A 19,646-nucleotide genomic window follows, 5' to 3' on the forward strand; every position below is an offset into this window, starting at 1 on the left:
AACAGTCAGAAATGTTCAAACTGATTGTGTTGTGTGATTCCACAGACTTTTGTGTTGCGTGTATGCTTGTTTAAGTCTTAAACATTCCATAAACGCAGTCACGGATTTAACATTTCAAACAACAAAAAGAAATAATTTTCATGTGCAGTTTTCCTTCCACATTTTAACTTTGAAGGAGTAGAGCCCAGGTTAATCTCTTGCTCAAATATGAACATTATTAAAATGGTTGTATGTGCAAAACTAGTCACACTGCAATATAGTCCTGCCATGGTCTAAAAAGTGAAACATGCTGTGACAGTTTCAGATCACCCACCCCTAGTGGCCACTACACTTAGAGATAAGAACAACATATGCCTGCCCTCTGTCGCTTTCACCTGATTTATTTTATTTTTGAGGGGGGCAATTCTGACATTCAGTGCAATTAATTGTGCAAAAGTGTTGTGCTTTGTTTGGCTGCAGAAGCCTTGTGTACTGTGTATGAAGTACCAAACTTGCTCTCAGCTGGAATTTACTGCCGGCACAGTACACATCCATTGGCTCTCTGGTGCTCACATGGCTTAATGTAGGTGGAGTGTCACCCCCCCCCCCTATCAGGACGTTTATGTAAAGTCATGTTATTCGCTACTCTGCTTATAGTAAGATGTAATCTTATTTCTATTTTATTTTTCCTCTCGTCAGTGCTGACACTGACGTTTCAGTAGTTTTAATGACTTAAGCATTTAAAAAGCCCATGTTTGCTTGACCTCAGCTTGCTTTTCAGTACCATTAAACAATTGCAGTATGTTACCTCCAGTTACGGCTGTTTGAATTATTATTTTTAAACAAACTCAACATTTAGATGATCAGTTGTTTAAAAAAAAAAAGAAATAATCCTTCATTTGAAGTCTCTATAGTAACCAGGGTTCTCACCAGGATTTTATCACATCATGGCGGGGAACTTAGCGAGGCGCAGGCGCGAGTGTAGGTATAGCAGGAGCGTCTGGGGCATCCCCCCCGAGAAGATTTTGAAATTTATCACCCTTTGAAACACTACTTCCTGCATTTTGAGAGCCACTTTGTGTTGCTAACTGGGACGTTAAATTATGCGACATGCCGTTTAAAACAAAACCAAACAGAAAAGCCCCTATACTGGTTAAATCACAGCATCGGGGCCCCCTATGCTCAATTGCACTGGCGAGAACCCTGGTAACCAAGCACAGTTTAAGTGTTTTGTCCTTTCATAGTCTAATGTGTGGTTACTTGTGTCATCTAATCTCATACCTGATAAGTTTCTCTTGCTTGATGAGGTCTGACTGATTTTTTTTTTTTTTTTTTTAATGGCACCCCCTGAAATCTCCTTTGAGTGTCAACCACTTGCCCTCTGGAGGTCCATGAATACCTGCAAAACATGCAGTTTTTCAGTCTTCTAAAAGAATGTCAGCTGTGCTTGCTTCAGTCATCCATCCATGTGCTGACTTGATTTCAAGGCACCATTCGGCAAGTAAGAGCTAAATTTACTCATTCCAGCAGAGAAATTGTAAATGGCCGAGCAGCTGTGTTTTTGGTAAAAGAAGAGTTGAGAGCATACGGACGGGCAACAAAGAAGTAAATTATGATGCCTGTATGGCAGAGATCGACGCTGCTGCTGATCAGGTTGCTTTGAATTGCCATAACCTCACAGTTTGCCAGATTACTGGAGGAGAACAAATTGTTGCTTATTCTGTTGTGTTGCAGAATATTACATTGCTGTCAGCAGTCTGTTAAACTGGCTGCTGATCCACATATGCTGCCGACATCATCACAGAAAGTGATGATGTGTGAGATAACACTTGTGAGGAAATGATGTCCCTCTTGCTCGATTCGCCTTTTGTCTTTTCCTCTCTTCTTTCTATTGACACCTTCAGTGTGAAAGGAAAAAAGCAGCTCACACTTGGCCAAGTTTGGCACATAGTTTTCATGAGCGGTGACTGCACAACTCGTTGCCAGCTCAGGGGAAGCTTGAGTGTAGCTGTGACTCAACTCGGTCCAGTTTTCATGCAGAGAATGGAAAGGTTTACCATGAGCTGAGTAGGATGTATGCATTGGAGTGTGCTTGGAGCTGAGACAAGCTGCACTGGGCCTGTTCCAGGCTGCCCGGAGCAGAGCACGAGTCGGCTGGCAGTCCTATTTTCGCTATAGTGTTGGACTTAGCTTAGACATGTATGCACATCACTTAGGAGAGGATAACGCAACTGTTCGAGGCTAATATGACCTCAGTGAACAACTTGGGATATGTGCCAAAATCTCTGTGGGACAAATAGCCTGAAAATGACCATGCCCTTTTTTGTCCGGAGTGTTACTTCCAATACAGCTGTATTTTCTAAACTGCAGTAGCTACAGATTTTACAAAGTATTCCATATGTTCAGAATATCCAGTACATGTTTGGGAGGGTCATAGAATAGTGTAAAATTTCTAATTTTGATATTTAAGAGAAACCCACTAGAAAACATTAGGTGAAAGGACCTACATACAGTCTGGAATTGCCACATATTTAGTAACTTAAACTTTCTGGGCTATTGGCTATAAGGAAATTTCCCTGATTATCTTTAAAACATTTAAGACCTCAAGATACTGCTGTATGCTGAAGAAACAAGTTTTGTATTTTTCACTTTAAATCAATATTCAATTGATGACAGTAATAAGCTGACCCACTTATTTTAGCCATTTTCTTTTAAAACATCAAAATTTTTTACACTTTTCTCCTGAACATGTATTGGTCATTCTGAACATATTGAGTACCTTGGAAAATCTATAACTACCACATTTCAGAAAATAAAGCTGTATTTGAAATAACACTCCAGACAAAAAAAAGGGTGTGGTCATTTTTGGGCTGTTTGTCCCGGATAGAGATTTTGACACATATCCCAAGTTATTTATTGGGGTCATATTAGTCTAGAACAGTTATCTGAAATGATGTGCATACATGTCTCAGCTCTGTCCTCTACTACTATGTTTGTTGAGTGGTGTGCCTCCTATGGGTGACTTGGCGCTGAACACGGCCAGATGAGAACTGCTTGCGGAAAATCACGTGCGGTTGCAGCGAGTTTCAAGTCAGCCCATTATAGCATGTTGGAACACCAACGGCGGCCGTGAGCCGCTTAAATTGTGAGGTTAATAGTGACGCTTACAGGTCACATGGGGGCAGTGACTTCAGTGTGAATTTTTGGCAGATGATCACTGATAATTCGACCTATTTGAGAAACGTGCAAATTAAGGAAAGAACTGTGAGGAGTGTAAGCCATATTGATGCCAAATATACCCCACAAAGTTCTCAGATGTCAGTGTTATGACTCAAAAGTATGATTTTAATTGTCAAACGTTTTAGTATTTCCTCAGCACTGTTGACAAAAACATTTTAGTATTTGGAGCTGTGTTTACTGCAGTATTTTATATGCTTTGCTATCTAGTGATGCATCACCCTTGTCATAATAAAAAAAAAAAAAATCTGAACAGTTTTCAGGAAATTACCATAAGGTGACTTTTGATTTAATCTTTAAAGTGACGCCGTACATACTGCCTTTGAACGATATTGTGTTTGTATGTATGAATACAGCTGAATAAACCTTAATGGGCTAAACATTATTTGACTGGTGAACTCTTTAGATTTGAATTATTTTCGGAGTTAAAATAACAAAAATCCTGATTGTGAACAAGAAAATGTTTATTACCACAAAGACAAATCACAAATTTAAGAAAACGACACTAAGAAGCTAGCCTGAGCTGAGATCTGAAATATTCAGAAAACCAAACTACATGTGTCTTTAATAGTTTCTATATTCATCAATACGACACACTAAATGATTAAGTCTTTATAAATATAAAAGTCCCCCAATTATCCTTTTTTAATGTAAAATACACAATACAAATCACCCTACACACATTGGTTTGCTCGCCAATTTCAGAAAATACAGTATATGAAGAAATTTTAACAGCACACAAAAAGAAAGCCACGTGAAATTTATCAGATGCTATACATTATCCAAAAAGAGGGAAATAAATCACCAAAAAACCCACTTCAGCCAACATATCGGAAAATATGCACCAAAATAACATAAGTAGGACACAAATAAATATACTTTCAGTTTTGCTATATACATTTTCATCGAGGGTAAATCAAAATAACCTTCCCAAAATGCAACTGCCAAATGCTTGTGCTTGCATTCGAGTGTGCTACAGATGGCCACGACTCACTACACTGTCAAATGGCACTTGAAACATCCAAATACAAATCTCAAAGATTACAGCCTCCAGAAAATAGCATTTGACAAAAGAACATCTTCAGAGCATTTACAACTCTGTTCATCAGCTGACAGTTCTGTACAGCAAATTGTAAACTAATGTGTGTAGTGTCCCTTCCAGGACATAGTCCAGTCTGAGGACTGAGCATTTTGCCGCCGCAGTGACCTGTACAATGAACATCTGCTCTGATAGCCTCCGGCCCAGCAGAGACCCAACAGTCACCCGGACCATCTCGTCTGGCCAGGCAAAATTAAAGGCACCGGAGTCTGCTAAGGGCTAGTGAAGCTGTTGCGGCGGTCAAAACTAAAGATAAACGAGTAGTTTAATTTCTGGTTTGGGGGAGAAAAGGAATTCGTGTGAAAAGTGCCATTTAAAAAAAAAAAAAAAGGCTAAAAAATCAAGTACAATTGTGTTGGCAGCATAAGCTTCAGTTGGGAGTTTACAGGTCAGCTTTAAAGATGCAAAAAGCTAACTCGGTCTGGCACATTACAAAACAAAAACAGTTTCTAGCAGCACGTGGTACAGGCGAGCAAGATCAGAAAGCACTTCATGATCCTAAAGCGCATAATCATGATTTAAAGAAAACAAGCCATTTTCACTTCAGGCACAAAACAAGTTACTCCTGCAGCACTGTCGATATTAAACTTTATAGAGACGTGTACAATTTAATTAGGAAAGACACTAAAGAACTGGGTACGGTTTTGGTCGTGCACTGTTAAATTTATGCAAGGATGAAGAATGAAAGAAAAAAGAATGGAGCCACATGAAATATGAGAATATAGTGATTAAAGGGGTCATATTATACAGTTTCATAGCAGGTGTCAATACAAACAGTTAATAACCAAAAAAAAAAAAAAAAAAAAAAAAAGCAGTGTAGACAATGTATAGTTAAAAATGAAGACTCAAATGACATTTCTGCGACTGCTGCTTTAAACAGAAAGGAGCTGCTGTTTGCCACGCCCTCTCTACAGATCAAGTGGAGACAAGCTCAAGGAACGTATCACGCTGCAAGCTGTGCCCAGAAATGTACTGCAGTGACACTGTACTATAAACTGAGAAATGTTTGCTCCCCTACTTCTTGGCCTGATTTCCAAACTTGAAATGTGGATGAAGGTCGAGTTGAATTGCTGTTAATGGATTTGGCAAAGGTCAAAATCATTTGGATCAAATTAAATGCCCCCCCCAACAACACACATTGATGCGCACCAAACAGTTTGGTCAGTCATCACAATCAAGGTCACCGAGTCTAACTTAACTTTGTCAACCTAATTTGCACCAAAAGTGGCACATAAATGGAGGTGGGTTCTGAAATTGCCTGGGCAAGATCAGTCAGATTTCACTCATTTAGGTGAAGGTCAAGGTCACTGGGGTCAAATGTCTGTCAAATATCTGTAGCCCTCACTGTTTTAATGCCCATGAGTACTATAACATAGTAAGTCTAAACTGAGGCATTTTAGGATTTCTTACAGCATGCTGGTCTGTGTAAGAACCACGGGATCTTGAAGCGATGTTATGAAACCCAACTATATTTAACTGTAAGCACAAGACACCCACTTAAGCACAATATGACCCCTTTAAACATTTAAATTTCTCTGGTCTTTCAATTAGCATTTGGCAGATTAATATTGAATGACAACAACCACAAATTGCAAACAAATTCTTGAAGCCTTCTACTTCCAAGTACATCATTTTCAGCAGGATTTATATAAAAATCGAGCTGTTAAAGAAAAGCACGCTTCAGTGCTGTGTGTTACACTGATAAGAGACATTTCAAGCCAACAGGATCACAGTAAGGCTACAGTAAGACGAGACTTTAATCAGTGTTGTGAACGTAGCTGTAAAAAACTGGCTTAGCGACACTTAAGTCACCCCAAATAACGTATTTGCACTCGCCCACCCTTATTTAAGTACATTTTCTACACAGGCACTCAACCTCGATTAGAAATCACAAAGAAACCAATGTCCTGCAAGGATCTAAATGTGTTTTTTTTTTGTTTTTTTTTAAGCAGTTATCAAACAAAAAAAGGAGTGATTACAAGTGCACTGCCAACCATTTCTTACCTTAACATACATAACTCATTACAACAAATAATAATAAAAAAAGCATCCTTGTTTACAGTAATTCTGCTCTCTGCTGTGGTATTCATGATTCATTACCCACTATAACAATCTACACAAAACAATAAATATCCATAAATAAACATTTAAGCAGAGATCTGGGGAGGGGGGGGATTAATAACAAAAAAATGCTCCTATTTAAAGGATTAATCTCAACTTCTACACAACATAGAAGGCAATAACAGTTCAAGTATAAACTAATGAATCAGATGTCAATCCTCATGTTTTTCCCCATTTCACAGTCTATCAACTAATTACAGAGGAGCTACCAAAATAAAACAATCAACCACATGAAAAGCAATATATGTAGTGTATTTCATATAATATACATATATATATATATCTCTTTGAGTATCAGAAAATATCTACTTTCGGTCCACTGTACAAAGGTGACATTTAAACAGGGAACAAAGGACGAAGCGACTGATGGTCTAAAAACTGACGTGACGACGTATCGGAGGAGGTGAGAGAAAAGCGATGCAGATTTTCTCTGTGGTGTTGAGATTTGTGCAGTACAGTGGTGAGTGTGCAATAAGGTTTGGTGACTGTGCTGCACGAGTCAAAAAGGGGGGTGGGGGGGCTGGCACCACTGGTTTGAGGTAGGGTGACTGATGGATGTGTTCTGACACTTAAAACACACACACACACACACAGAGGAAACAAAAACCCACAAATGTGTACAACCATGCATTCACGTGCACAGGCACACTTCACCTAGTGACAAAGGCTAATGCAACAATAGGCATCAAGAGGGCAGGAGCACGGCTAAAGACCATGACTGAGATAATTAGCTTGGAGCTGATCCAGAGAAAACATCAGGTGTGTCTACGCATGCATCCCTTGGTCTCAACACTGATGAGCCAGCGCAAATCCAGCCACGAGTCACCAGAAAGCCAAATTGGTGGCTTTGGGCTCTCGACGCCTCAGGCCTGGACTACAGGGACAGCTGCGTGTAAGGATAAGGCACTAAGATAAAGCCGAGGTACGTTAAATCCCTGACATTCCTTCTGCTCTGCAACATGGCACTGTGGGAAAACAGCTCGCGTGCGGCCAGAGTCAAGTGGCTCGTTCTCCTCTGTGTGATTCATTTTTGGTCCTTGATGAGCATAAATTTCAGTCAGACAGGAGTTGCAAAAAGGAGCGAGTTGCTTTCAGGACTGACTGATGAGAACCACATGACAGCGTCTAAAAATGGGACAAAGGCAAGCGTTACGCACAGAGTGCACAGAAAAGCTAGCAGTGAGAAAGTGTTTCTCTACAGTCTGTCAATCTCGTTTCTATATATACACAGATAGCAGCACAGACAGTTCTATTAAAAAAAAAAGGGGGGGGGGGCTGAGATACAATCAAATAATGAAGCTAACACGTTATCCCCTCCTAAACTTCACAAATTAATTACATCCCTTTGTTAGCTACACAAAATACTCAGTTTGTTCAGCCAGATGTTTATCAGCAGGAAAGGATAAATTAAAGAGGGCTAACTGGAAAATAAAAAAAAGAAAGAAAAAACAAACAAAAAAGGATAGCACCATGAGTCTGGAATAATACCAATTTACACATGTTCGACCTTTGCCTTTAGGTCTTGAGACAATCTATGACTTTGGTCCACTGGGACTAGTGACGTGGATTTGAGCTTTGAGACATCAGTAGTTTAAAGTTTCATTTGCAAGACAGACCCAGTCGTGCCTATTCAGAACACATTTAGCAGGTCACATTAGTCTTTTTCCTCCAGGTCCCTTCCACCAGCTGCTGCAGAGTCAGAGAGCACAGACTTATGCAAAGACACCACATCTGGATTCTAGGCAGACACAGACAGCACGGCCAATGCATCGCCATCGTTCAAGCGCTCCTCCACCAGGCTGAGCAGAGAAGTATTACGTCCACAAAAGGTGCAGACAGACACAATGCATGAAAAAGACGCAATTGGCTGGACGTACAAAGAGAAAGATATGTAGAGAGTGAGACAGCAGAAACGGGCCAGAGAAGATCGGCTGTGCCGTCAGACTGAGGCGTAGGTGTTGCCTGTGGCGCTGCAAAGGCGGATCGTGGGTGTGGCAGCAGAAGGGGTGAGGATGTGCTCATTGTGGTCCTGTGGCGGCTGGGGCAACGAGTGGACGACACCTTGCTGGACAACACCCACCACAGGGTGGGACCCGTCCTCTGTGGCACTGACCTGGATCACCTGAATTACCTCATGTTCTAACTTTTCCTGCTTGGCAAGAGGCTCCCCGGACTCCTCTGCATCCTCCTCCAAGTCACTGTCCATCCCACTGGTTTCATCTGGACAGGAGAAACCAGCACACAAGTACTTACAGAGCTGGAACTGCTATAATTTAATAAATAATATTTAATGTATATATTATATATATAAAGCGTAAATGTATGCATCATGTCTGCTGCACTCTGGAAAAAAAACAAACAAAAAAACTGGTTGAATTTACCACTGCAGTCTGGATAAAGTGACTGAACCAAAACAGAACTATTTCACTTGACAAAAGATCAAATCTAGTCTCCCATGAGGGGACTATTTCTGTTGTAAGCAGCAAACCCCTCCTCAGGACTCGACTTATAAGGACTCCGTGAAAAACAGCACAGTCAAATGAGCAGAAGGCTAAGGTAAGCAGCTAACTGCATAATCGCTCATTATAAACGTTTTTTGCATGTAGTTAGGTAAACATGAACACCATTAGCTCCATCAGGATCCTGTCCATCATACCAAACAATGTCTACTGAATGGGCAAAAAAGTTCTTACAGTGTTTGTTAGACTTTTGTTTTGGGTGACCAAAGAAACTTAAAAACATCTAAAAATACAGCCCAGGTTGAAAACTGTTGGTGTTCCCCTTGAAGGCATCCGGACAGTCAGTTTTTCCCCACTCTCACCGATACGATCAATTCATTCATCAGTTAGTTTTGTCTACACAGGGCTGTGAAATGAAAATTGTGAAATCCGAGGAAAATTCGCAGGGGGTAGATTGTAGAATATTTAAAAAAAAAAAAATCAGGGTAAAATATCAATAACATACCTAATAATAAAAAGCCACACATTCTTGTGTAAATTCCTGTAAATCCACTCAAAGCCACAATGTCTTTTTTCCCATGAAAAAAGTCTACATTAATAAAAACTAATTTACATTGTTGTGTAAATTCATGTAGCCTAAATTCATTCAAATCAAATCAAAATCAATCAATCAATCAATTCAATCAATTTTATTTATGGCAAGGCCATACAATAATTACGGAAAAACCCCAACGGTCAAAACGACCCCCTGTGAGCAAGCACTTGGCAACAGTGGGAAGGAAAAACTCCCTTTTAACAGGAAGAAACCTCCAGCAGAACCAGGCTCAGGAAGGGGCAGTCTTCTGCTGGGACTGGTTGGGGCTGAGGGGAGAGAATCAGGAAAAAGACATGCTGTGGAAGATAGCAGATATCAATCACTAATGATTAAATGCAGAGTGGTGCATACAGAGCAAAAAGAGAAAGAAACACTCAGTGCATCATGGGAACCCCCCAGCAGTCTAAGTCTATAGCAGCATAACTAAGGGATGGTTCAGGGTCACCTGATCCAGCCCTAACTATAAGCTTTAGCAAAAAGGCCACAATGTCTTTTTTTCAATCATAGAAAGTCTAGATTAATGAAAGAAAAAAAGGCACATAATCTTTTCTGAAATCCTGTTTGAACAGCACAATGTTTATTTTCCAGAGAGAGAAAAAAAAATTCTTACCAGTTCGCTTTTCCCGTTTATCTTTCAGGTGTTGATGAAGCCAGCAACAATTCCACGGATTCTTGTCCTTATCACACTTTTTCAAAACATCTTTCTTGCCATCTTCGCTCTGTCTCATGTTGCTCTGTGACACAGACATGCTGCAAAATTCTTCTTTTAAAAACTTGAAAGTTCTAAAAGTTTGCGATGTCCACATGCTACGTTCAGCTAGCTTCGCACAGGAGCCACACAGCGTCACCGCAGCAACCAACCAGTCCCGCTTTACGACAACTGTCGTAACAGCCAGGCTTTGAGTGGCATTTATTCTCCTCGAAACACCGCGGATCCGAGGAAACTGATTTGTATCTGTAACACACAGATCAGTGTCCACGGACTTATAAAACTTGCATGATGTCGTAAAAAAAGAGAATGTTTTGCGACAAACATTTTAAAAACTCAGTAACGATCACAATTAAAGAGTACAACACTGACACTCCCACACCCCTCCCCATGATGAATTCCGCGGATCCGTGGAGTTTTCACAGCCCTGCTACATGATGTTGGGAGCCAGAATACCCAGAGAAAGTCCACATATTCACAAAGAGAACATGCAAACTACACACAGAAAGGCTGGAATTAAACTCTAGCCTTTTGTGTTGTGACGAATGAAGCAGATTTCACAACATTTGGTGATCAGGTCTGCTATAACCTAGAACAACATTAAATTCACAGATGGATCAGGAAGAGGCAGGAAATTTTAAAACAAGGGACACTGCAAGAAGGGGCAGTTCCTTGATGGAGGTTTGTACACACTTTGTATTGCATTGGAAAAGATCAGGCTAATCTCCCTCAACTGTTTAGCACATACCTTTGACAATGTTGTTCGTGAGGGACAGAGTGTTGAGGCTGTCAAACTGAAAACAGACAAAGACATAATTCGATTGTCCACATGACTGGATTGCTCCTGCTAATCTATTAAAAATGAAAGTGAGGTGTGATGGTCTTTGTGTGGTAACTGAACAAATCCTGTCAAGATAAAATACTTATACCTCCCCCATGACACCTATGGGCGTCTCTCCAGTTGCCTGGGCAACACGATGCTCCACCAGGTAAAACATGTACTCGTCATACAGCAGGCGGATCAAGTGGAAGGAGCCGAAGCTGGCAGCACTGCGTAGGGTCAGGTCCCTGATCACCATAGAACTATCAGAAACAGAAACACTGATGGATTAATGCACCCTCACAGACATTTATGCTGCGCGTACGGCTGTTTCTGGCAAACCTGTAGAAGGACCACTTAAGTAAAAACTGCCGAGCCGCCCTGGGGAAGCTCGGCCGGTGCTCGTAGGGCTTGAGCACCTGAGTGACCACATTGTCCAACCATGCCGCCCACTGCTCCAGAGAGCTCTGTTGCTGTAATGTGGCCTTGAAGTCCTGCTCCAAGTGCTGAACCATTCCCTCGTCACACTGGCACACCCACGATGCCTGCTCCTGCACAACAAGGAGTAAACGCATAAGGAAAAAAAAAAAACTAACAATAGCAGTAAAATTTCCACTGAGAGCTGTTCTGACCTGTACGTTGGCAAAGTCAACGCGGTTGAGATCACTCAGCATCTGGTTGATCTGCGAGGTGTTCTGCAGCACGGCACGTGCCGCCTGAGCCAGGTGGTTCAGAGATGTGTATCTGCGTAGCGTTTGCGCGAAGGCACTAACAGCGGAAATCTATGAAAGGAATGTAGTTGCAACTCTCTGTAGCATTTTCACAAAAGCAGACTGACTGAATGCTGCACCAGAGTACCTTAGTCTGAATCATCCTCTGTGGAACGGCATGCATGGCGTTACTGAGCCAACCTTCCAGACTTTTGGCAAAGTTGCGAATGGCTTGAGTCAAGGCACCTAAGATGGGAAAAAGGTCAAAGAATAATAACGTGTGACACCAAGCGGACACAAGAAGTGTCAGTGACTCACTGGGAATGGGTCTCAGGACATCAGGGATGAGGATCTCCACAAGGGCCTGGTACATTAGGTGGTCACATGTGCTCATCCATTTGAGTACAGCCTCATTTCTGCACATTACCATTAGCTGTGAGCGGGGGAGGCGTGCTTCAATCTCACTTACGCTGCTGCAGAACAAACAACACATTCATAAACATGTTACCTGTAAGATTTTCCTGAAATAAATTAGGCTAAAATTTATGTTGTTTAAAAATGTTCAGCTGTTTAATAAGCATCGAGGCTAAAACAGAACTCATCAAAGGAGGACTTGTAATGAGGGCAAAATATTGCCACTTCAACTTCACCTGTTTTCTGTTACCGTGGCGCCCTCTACAGAATCAGGGGAAGAATAACGCCAGAATGTCTGCCACAACTTTTCGATTAGACTGAACTGAAGGTTAACGACCACATCCAGGATAGCCTGAAATGAAACGAAAATAAATAGGTAAATATAAAACAGCTTCCCCTTGATTTGCTTTACATTAGAATGTGCCTTCAAATAGTCCAAATAGACTGTATGAATGAATGAATGAATGCAGCACGCTGGACAAGTGAATACTAAAACTAAATGCCAAATGAGTTGACTATTTTAAATAAATAAGGGATTATTAAAAATACTGATGTATTGTGCTTTATTTTTGGTGCCATTTTTGATTTTATCTGCCACTGACAAAGGCTCAGAGATGTTGGCATTAGTGACATCATATTAGGGACCTCCCCTCAGACCCATTCATTGAAATGAATGGGAAAACAGGACTTTTTTACAGCTGGAAAAGTGTTTTTTGTGGACTTTGATGGAGAATATGTCAAAATGGTGAACAGGTCTGTTTTGGGACAGTCCATCATAACCAGTCGTGGTGTTTTTCAATTGCACCGTTTTCTCTCAGATAAGATTGTTGAGGGAGAAGTGGAAGTGTTTTGTACATGCCTCCCAGAAAGACTGGAGAAACTGCAGCCGACACAGAGAGAGAAATGTGCTTCAGGAACTACTTGGAATTGGACTCATGGAGAAAGAAGAATTTTATCAGTGTGAACACAAACTCTCAGATAAAATGACTGCTGCTGCAATTTTAACGTGAGACGCATGCCGTGGACACTGGACCCGCCCCATGCCATTAAATGGCGTTACTTGCTTACCGGATCAATTACTGTGGACGGCCAAATCAAAGATAGAAGCAACACAAATGCGAAGATAGGCAATCAGATTTTTAACAACCATCGTGTTCATATAATTTTGATCTTTTAAAAGGCAATAACGACTTTGGAACAGGAGCAGCAGCAATATTCTGTGTGGCTGGTGTGTGCAAACATAAGAGGAGAACTCAGCTGGATGCATCTCTCGGGGGTCTATATTTAGTACTATTTTGTGCTTTTTCAATCTTATTTAGACATATTTGATGTGGTTTTTTTTTCCTGAATACAAAAAGCAATCTAGATTGATGTGCTGTTGCAAATCCGAGCATGAAACTACACTCAACAAAAATATAAACGCAACACTTTTGGTTTTGCTCCCATTTTGTATGCGATGAACTCAAAGATCTAAAACTTTTTCCACATATACAATATCACCATTTCCCTCAAATATTGTTCACAAACCAGTCGAAATCTGTGATAGTGAGCACTTCTCCTTTGCTGAGATAATCCATCCCACCTCACAGGTGTGCCATATCAAGATGCTGATTAGACACCATGATTAGTGCACAAGTGTGCCTTAGACTGTCCACAATAAAAGGCCACTCTGAAAGATGCAGTTTTATCACACAGCACAATGCCACAGATGTCGCAAGATTTGAGGGAGCGTGCAATTGGCATGCTGACAGCAGGAATGTCAACCAGAGCTGTTGCTCGTGTATTGAATGTTCATTTCTCTACCATAAGCCGTCTCCAAAGGCGTTTCAGAGAATTTGGCACTACATCCAACCAGCCTCACAACCGCAGACCACGTGTAACCACACCAGCCCAGGACCTCCACATCCAGCATGTTCACCTCCAAGATCGTCTGAGACCAGTCACTCGGACAGTTGCTGGAACAATCGGTTTGCATAACCAAAGAATTTCTGCAGAAACTGTCAGAAACCGTCTCAGAGAAGCTCATCTGCATGCTCGCCGTCCTCATCGGGGTCTCGACCTGACTCCAGTTCGTCGTCGTAACCGATTTGAGTGGGCAAATGCTCACATTCGCTGCCGTTTGGCACGTTGGTGAGGTGTTCTCTTCACGGATGATGCGTAGGAGATGTGTTGCACTGCATGAGGCAAATGGTGGTCACACCAGATACTGACTGGTATCCCCCCCCAATAAAACAAAACTGCACCTTTCAGAGTGGCCTTTTATTGTGGGCAGTCTAAGGCACACCTGTGCACTAATCATGGTGTCTAATCAGCATCTTGGTATGGCACACCTGTGAGGTGGGATGGATTATCTCAGCAAAGGAGAAGTGCTCACTATCACAGATTTCGACTGGTTTGTGAACAATATTTGAGGGAAATGGTGATATTGTGTATGTGGAAAAAGTTTTAGATCTTTGAGTTCATCTCATACAAAATGGGAGCAAAACCAAAAGTGTTGCGTTTATATTTTTGTTGAGTATAAGTGGCCGCAGACAGAGGGGAGTGACTTTCAGCTAGCTAAACGTCGATTCTAAACATCGCGTAATGATTATGGATAAAACAGTTGTCAATCTGTCGTGCATTTTTCTGACACACACTGGCTAAGTTTGCTTCTATCAGCTATATCAGGGCCTACAAGTTAAAAGATTTTGAAGAAATTATTAAGATAGCATTGACTGGAGTTCATGTTTCATGTTAAATTCTCACCTCACAGTGCTCCCTGTAAAGGGACTGGAGAGCCTTCACGTTCTCCAGGCTGATGCTCTCAGTATTGCTCTGTCCCAGGTCCAGCTCGACAAAGTTAGGGAGTGCTCGTGATGCATCTGTTGTAGATAAGACAAAAGTGAAAACAGTTCAGCAGTGCCACCAACCTTCATTAAAACTGAAAATATTGATGCAAGACTGTCAGATTAACAATCACTGTAAGAACATGCTTTTTTTTTTTTTGCTTGACCAAGTCATAAGGGATGTAACCCATGATGAAATTGCCATGTTGCTTCATACAATAAAGTGACATCATCATCGCTAAGCAAAGCATTTTACGAAAAGCTTCATCATAAAATTAAAACAATAATTACTCTTTAAAAAAACGCACTTAAGGAGGCTGCCATTACTCCTCAAACAGACACTTTGTTCTTACGCATGAATGTGAAGTAGCCTAGCTGCCTGTCATTATTTGTTTGCATAACAAAGGACAAAAGCCTGCTTATTGATTCTCAATTGTAAAATGCTGAATTGTCCCGTGTGTGGGTTATTGCTAGAATCAGAGTCATCTTTTTCACTCGACTGCTCGCCAGGTTATTCCAGGGTGTTATCGATCTGACAGGAGCAATTAATGCACGCGATACACAGGAAATAGCATGAAATGCCGGTGTCGCCGACCAAACGGTCCCCCCCTACAATTCGGTCCGTCTGGCTGCCTTCACTGCGCATGCATCATTAGCCGCGGTTCACGGATTATCACCTCATTTTTGCTTAAAACTGTACTTCAATCATCATCTAGCTCGGCAACAGATAACTGAAGCTTTTGTACAATAATCTTTTCCACATAAATTCAGCATTATTTCTTCAGAAAAGATGGAGGAAGCGATCAGAGTGCCGCGGCTACATGAGCTGCTAGCTGATGCATTCACTCTAAGTCAGTCTTTTCAAAGTGTCACAGAGTATCGCCTTGTTTCTGTTTAAAAGGGCCTCATTTCTGCTTAAAACTGACTTTAGAATGATTTAAGAGGTTTTACTTTGTCATCTGATGGTTAATAATCACAATCCATTTGATCGTTTGGGTGAAGTCTCAGTCTTAGACAGCTGAGCTCTGAAATGACGCATGCACAGAGGAGGCAGGGCGGATCAATTTTTAGGGGCAGACCGTTCGGTCTGTGATGCCGGGTGTTGTGTCATATTGTGGATGATGCAATATCTAACATCATTAAGTTTCTCTCTTTTTTGTTTTGGTGGGCACATGCCTGCTGTGCCTCAGGCTGCAGTCACTGTGGAGCTCGTTTTATTATTCTTTTATTTTTTTCTGACATGCTCTCTGTTAGCTGAACCTACAATACACATGCTATTGAGCATTTTATAAATCATAGTGCTGTGCTAAAAAATTATCTAATTAATTACAAGGTTTGCGATTAATTAATCTAAATTATTTGCATAAATCACATGTATGATATATATTTTTGAAAATATTACCCCTCAAATTGTAAAAAACATACACAGGCTCTCAGAAACACAAAAACAGTGAAGAGAACAAAGTCACTGCTAAACACACAAATAAATAAACTATGCAGTCAATGAAATGTGTAAAAATGGGGCATCATAAACATACTGAGCATTATTTGTTGTTGCACTACAAAATGTATTTTGAAAAATTTTTAGCACTTGGTGATGGTGTGTGTGTATGTGATGTAACGATTTTACTTTGCATATCAGTTTTTTTTTGTGAGATTGGAATACAGCTATAATCCAGAGCTACAGAAAAAGAGTGTGTGTGTGTGTGTGTGGGGGGGGGGGGGGGGGGGGGGGGGGCATTCAATAATTGTTGAAGAATTAGAGAATCTGAGGGGGCAAGGTTATTCCTGTTTAGGGATGGGTACTGATAAGGTTTTATCGATATCCATGCCATTATCGATTCTGCTTATCGATCCGATTCCTTATCGATTCCCTTATCGATACCTCGTGAATTTTGTACTAAAAGTAGGCTTTACAGGTTTTCTATGTATTTCCTTGAGTCTTAAAGTAAATAAATATGAAATTAGTCACTGTATCCTTGATCTCTGGACATAAATAAAAATAAACAAAACTGTGTTTCGCTTTGAAGTTATTAATTCAGGCTGAATTCTATCGTTCTATCTTGACTTGTCAGAGAGCCGCGCAACGTTTGGAGCTGTGTGAACAGAACGGAGGATGATTCTCGTTTCTTTCTCGCAACAAGACAGGAGTCCCAGTTAGTAACTTTAATCCGCACAAAAGTGAATCACAACTCATATTCAGGGATGAAAGTGGTGAAAAACAAAAAAAGCTGAAACCCAAAATTACCCCCCAACACCACCTGCACGAAAATGTTTGAATTCTAGAAGCTCTGAAATGCAATTTAGGACTATTCCAGACAATAAACTGGAGTGAGTGCTGAATCCATTTAGGTGAGAAAAAAATAAAATAAAAGAAATACAACTTTCCTTATTCAAATTCATTCCAGTAGTATTCTGCTCTTACTAGGATGCAGCAGTTTTCTAGTTTGGCAGATAGTTCTGGAGGAAATCACTGAAGAAATTAACAAACTGAAAATATGGTTTGACCGAAACAAACTGTCATTAAACTTAAATAAGACAGGGATGAAATGGAGGTGTGAGAGTCACTAGGTGTTCACAGGAAACATTTATTTCTGTATGTATTTATTTATGTTAGTTGATATTATATATTTTCTGTTGTGTTTCTATTCAGGTTCTTTTTGTCTCTTTCTCTAAAATTGTATATAATAATCATTAGATTATTAATATATAAGCAAAAATAAATTTAAGGAATATTACAATTTGAAAACAAATGCACCCGAACGTGATGACGGCTGCAATTGCGAAATGCTAACTTTTAACATTGAAAATGCCATAGACATGCTAACGCGTTAGCATCGCTCCCGTTTTTAAGTTATAAAATATCTATCAACTGTTTCAGAAGACCATAACAGGTCGGTTTAACATAGAAAAGGTAAATAATACTCACAGACGTATGCTCTTTAGGGTTTTAGCGGGGGAAAATTAAGCGAAAGAAAGAAATAAATGAAGCAATCGACCGAAGCATTGCGTCAATCTGCGAACCACGCTTCGATTGGTTCAAGGTTCAAAGCAAAGCCGCGCTGCAGAAAAGTTGATTAAGGACCCGCTGCAGGGTCTGTAATCAATGTAGAGAAATGATCATTTTCCTGACAAACACCCGCCAAAACAACGGCCACTCTGAAGTACCGATAACAGAATCGTTAAGCACAAAGCTTATTGATGTCGGTGGATCGAATCATTTCTTAACGATACCCGAAAGGAACCGGTTCTCCCTATTCCTGTTACATAAGTCACAGAGGCGTTAAGCTGTGACATAAACTCTTCTTAAATCACAAGAATATCTATTAAAACTCTCATAGAATTGTGGGACTTTAGAGATACAGTAGTGTTAAGAATAATAGTAGTGCTATGTGACTAAAAAGATTAATCCAGGTTTTGAGTATATTTCAAAGATTCTCACAAATCCAACAAGACCAAGCATTCATGATATGCACACTCTTAAGGCTATGAAATTGGGCTATTAGTAAAAAAAAAAAAAACATAGAAAAGGGGGTGTTCACAATAATAATAGCATCTGCTGTTGACGCTACAAACTCAAAAATATTATGTTCAAACTGTTTTTTAACAATCCTGTGAATCACTAAACTAGTATTTAGTTGTATAACCACAGTTTGTCATGATTTCTTCACATGTGTGAGGCATTGATTTTATTGGTTTTGAACCAAGATTTTTCTTGTTTACTAGTGTGCTTGGGGTCACTGTCTTGTTGAAACACCCATTTCAAGGGCATGTCCTCTTCAGCATAAGGCAACATGACCTCTTCAAGTATTCTGACATATCCAAACTGATCCATGATACCTGGTATGCAATATATAGGCCCAACACCATAGTAGGAGAAACATGCCCATATTATGATGCTTGCACCACCATGCTTCACTGTCTTCACTGTGAACTGTGGCTTGAATTCAGAGTTTGGGGGTCGTCTCACAAACTGTCTGCGGCCCTTGGACCCAAAAAGAACAATTTTACTCTCATCAGTCCACAAAATATTCCTCCATTTCTCTTTAGGCCAGTTGGTGTGTTCTTTGGCAAATTGTAACCTCTTCTGCACGTCTTTTATTTAACAGAGGGACTTTGCGGGGGATTCTTGCAAATAAATTAGCTTCACACAGGCGTCTTCTAACTGTCACAGCACTTACAGGTAACTCCAGACTGTCTTTGATCATCCTGGAGCTGATCAATGGGTGAGCCTTTGCCATTCTGGTTATTCTTCTATCTATTTTGATGGTTGTTTTCCGTTTTCTTCCACGTGTCTTTTTTTTTTTGTCCATTTTAAAGCAGTGGAGATCATTGTAGATGAACAGCCTATAATTTTTTGCACCTGCGTATAAGTTTTCCCCTCTCCAATCAATTTTTAATCAAACTACACTGTTCTTCTGAACAATGTCTTGACCGTCCCATTTTCCTCAGTCTTTCAAAGAGAAACGCATGTTCAACAGGTGCTGGCTTCATCCTTAAAGATGGGACACCTGATTCACACCTGTTTGTTCCACAAAATTGACAAACTCACTGACTGAATGCCACACTACTATTATTGTGAACACCCCCTTTTCTACTTTTTTCTACTAATAGCCCAATTTCATAGCCTTAAGAGTGTGCATATCATGAATGCTTGGTCTTGTTGGATTTGTGAGAA

At 40.5% G+C, this 19,646-nt stretch overlaps 1 protein-coding gene and 1 long non-coding RNA gene across 3 annotated transcripts in view; one reads left to right on the forward strand and one right to left on the reverse strand.

Annotated features, from left to right (window-relative positions):
• Positions 1-3,877: 3,877 nt before the first annotated feature.
• LOC117529993 lies at positions 3,878-19,359 on the forward strand. Its single transcript, XR_004566164.1, has 3 exons — positions 3,878-4,316; positions 12,851-12,858; positions 19,343-19,359. It is a non-coding gene; the product is annotated as an uncharacterized LOC117529993 (long non-coding RNA).
• Positions 7,464-19,646, reverse strand: part of rfx3 (regulatory factor X, 3 (influences HLA class II expression)) — a 29,913-nt gene continuing 17,730 nt past the window's right edge. For both annotated transcript variants that reach the window (XM_034192912.1, XM_034192911.1), the window contains exons 9-17: positions 14,889-15,004; positions 12,380-12,495; positions 12,048-12,202; positions 11,878-11,975; positions 11,652-11,801; positions 11,362-11,570; positions 11,129-11,282; positions 10,948-10,993; positions 7,464-8,656 (exon numbers count right to left, since the gene is read on the reverse strand). In XM_034192912.1, coding sequence (XP_034048803.1) covers positions 8,376-8,656; positions 10,948-10,993; positions 11,129-11,282; positions 11,362-11,570; positions 11,652-11,801; positions 11,878-11,975; positions 12,048-12,202; positions 12,380-12,495; positions 14,889-15,004 — 1,325 coding nt within the window. In that variant the 3' untranslated portion in view covers positions 7,464-8,375. The remainder of the gene's footprint in view (positions 8,657-10,947; positions 10,994-11,128; positions 11,283-11,361; positions 11,571-11,651; positions 11,802-11,877; positions 11,976-12,047; positions 12,203-12,379; positions 12,496-14,888; positions 15,005-19,646) is intronic.

The sequence above is a fragment of the Thalassophryne amazonica genome, chromosome 17, assembly GCF_902500255.1.
Source record: "Thalassophryne amazonica chromosome 17, fThaAma1.1, whole genome shotgun sequence".
Lineage (NCBI taxonomy): Eukaryota > Metazoa > Chordata > Actinopteri > Batrachoidiformes > Batrachoididae > Thalassophryne > Thalassophryne amazonica.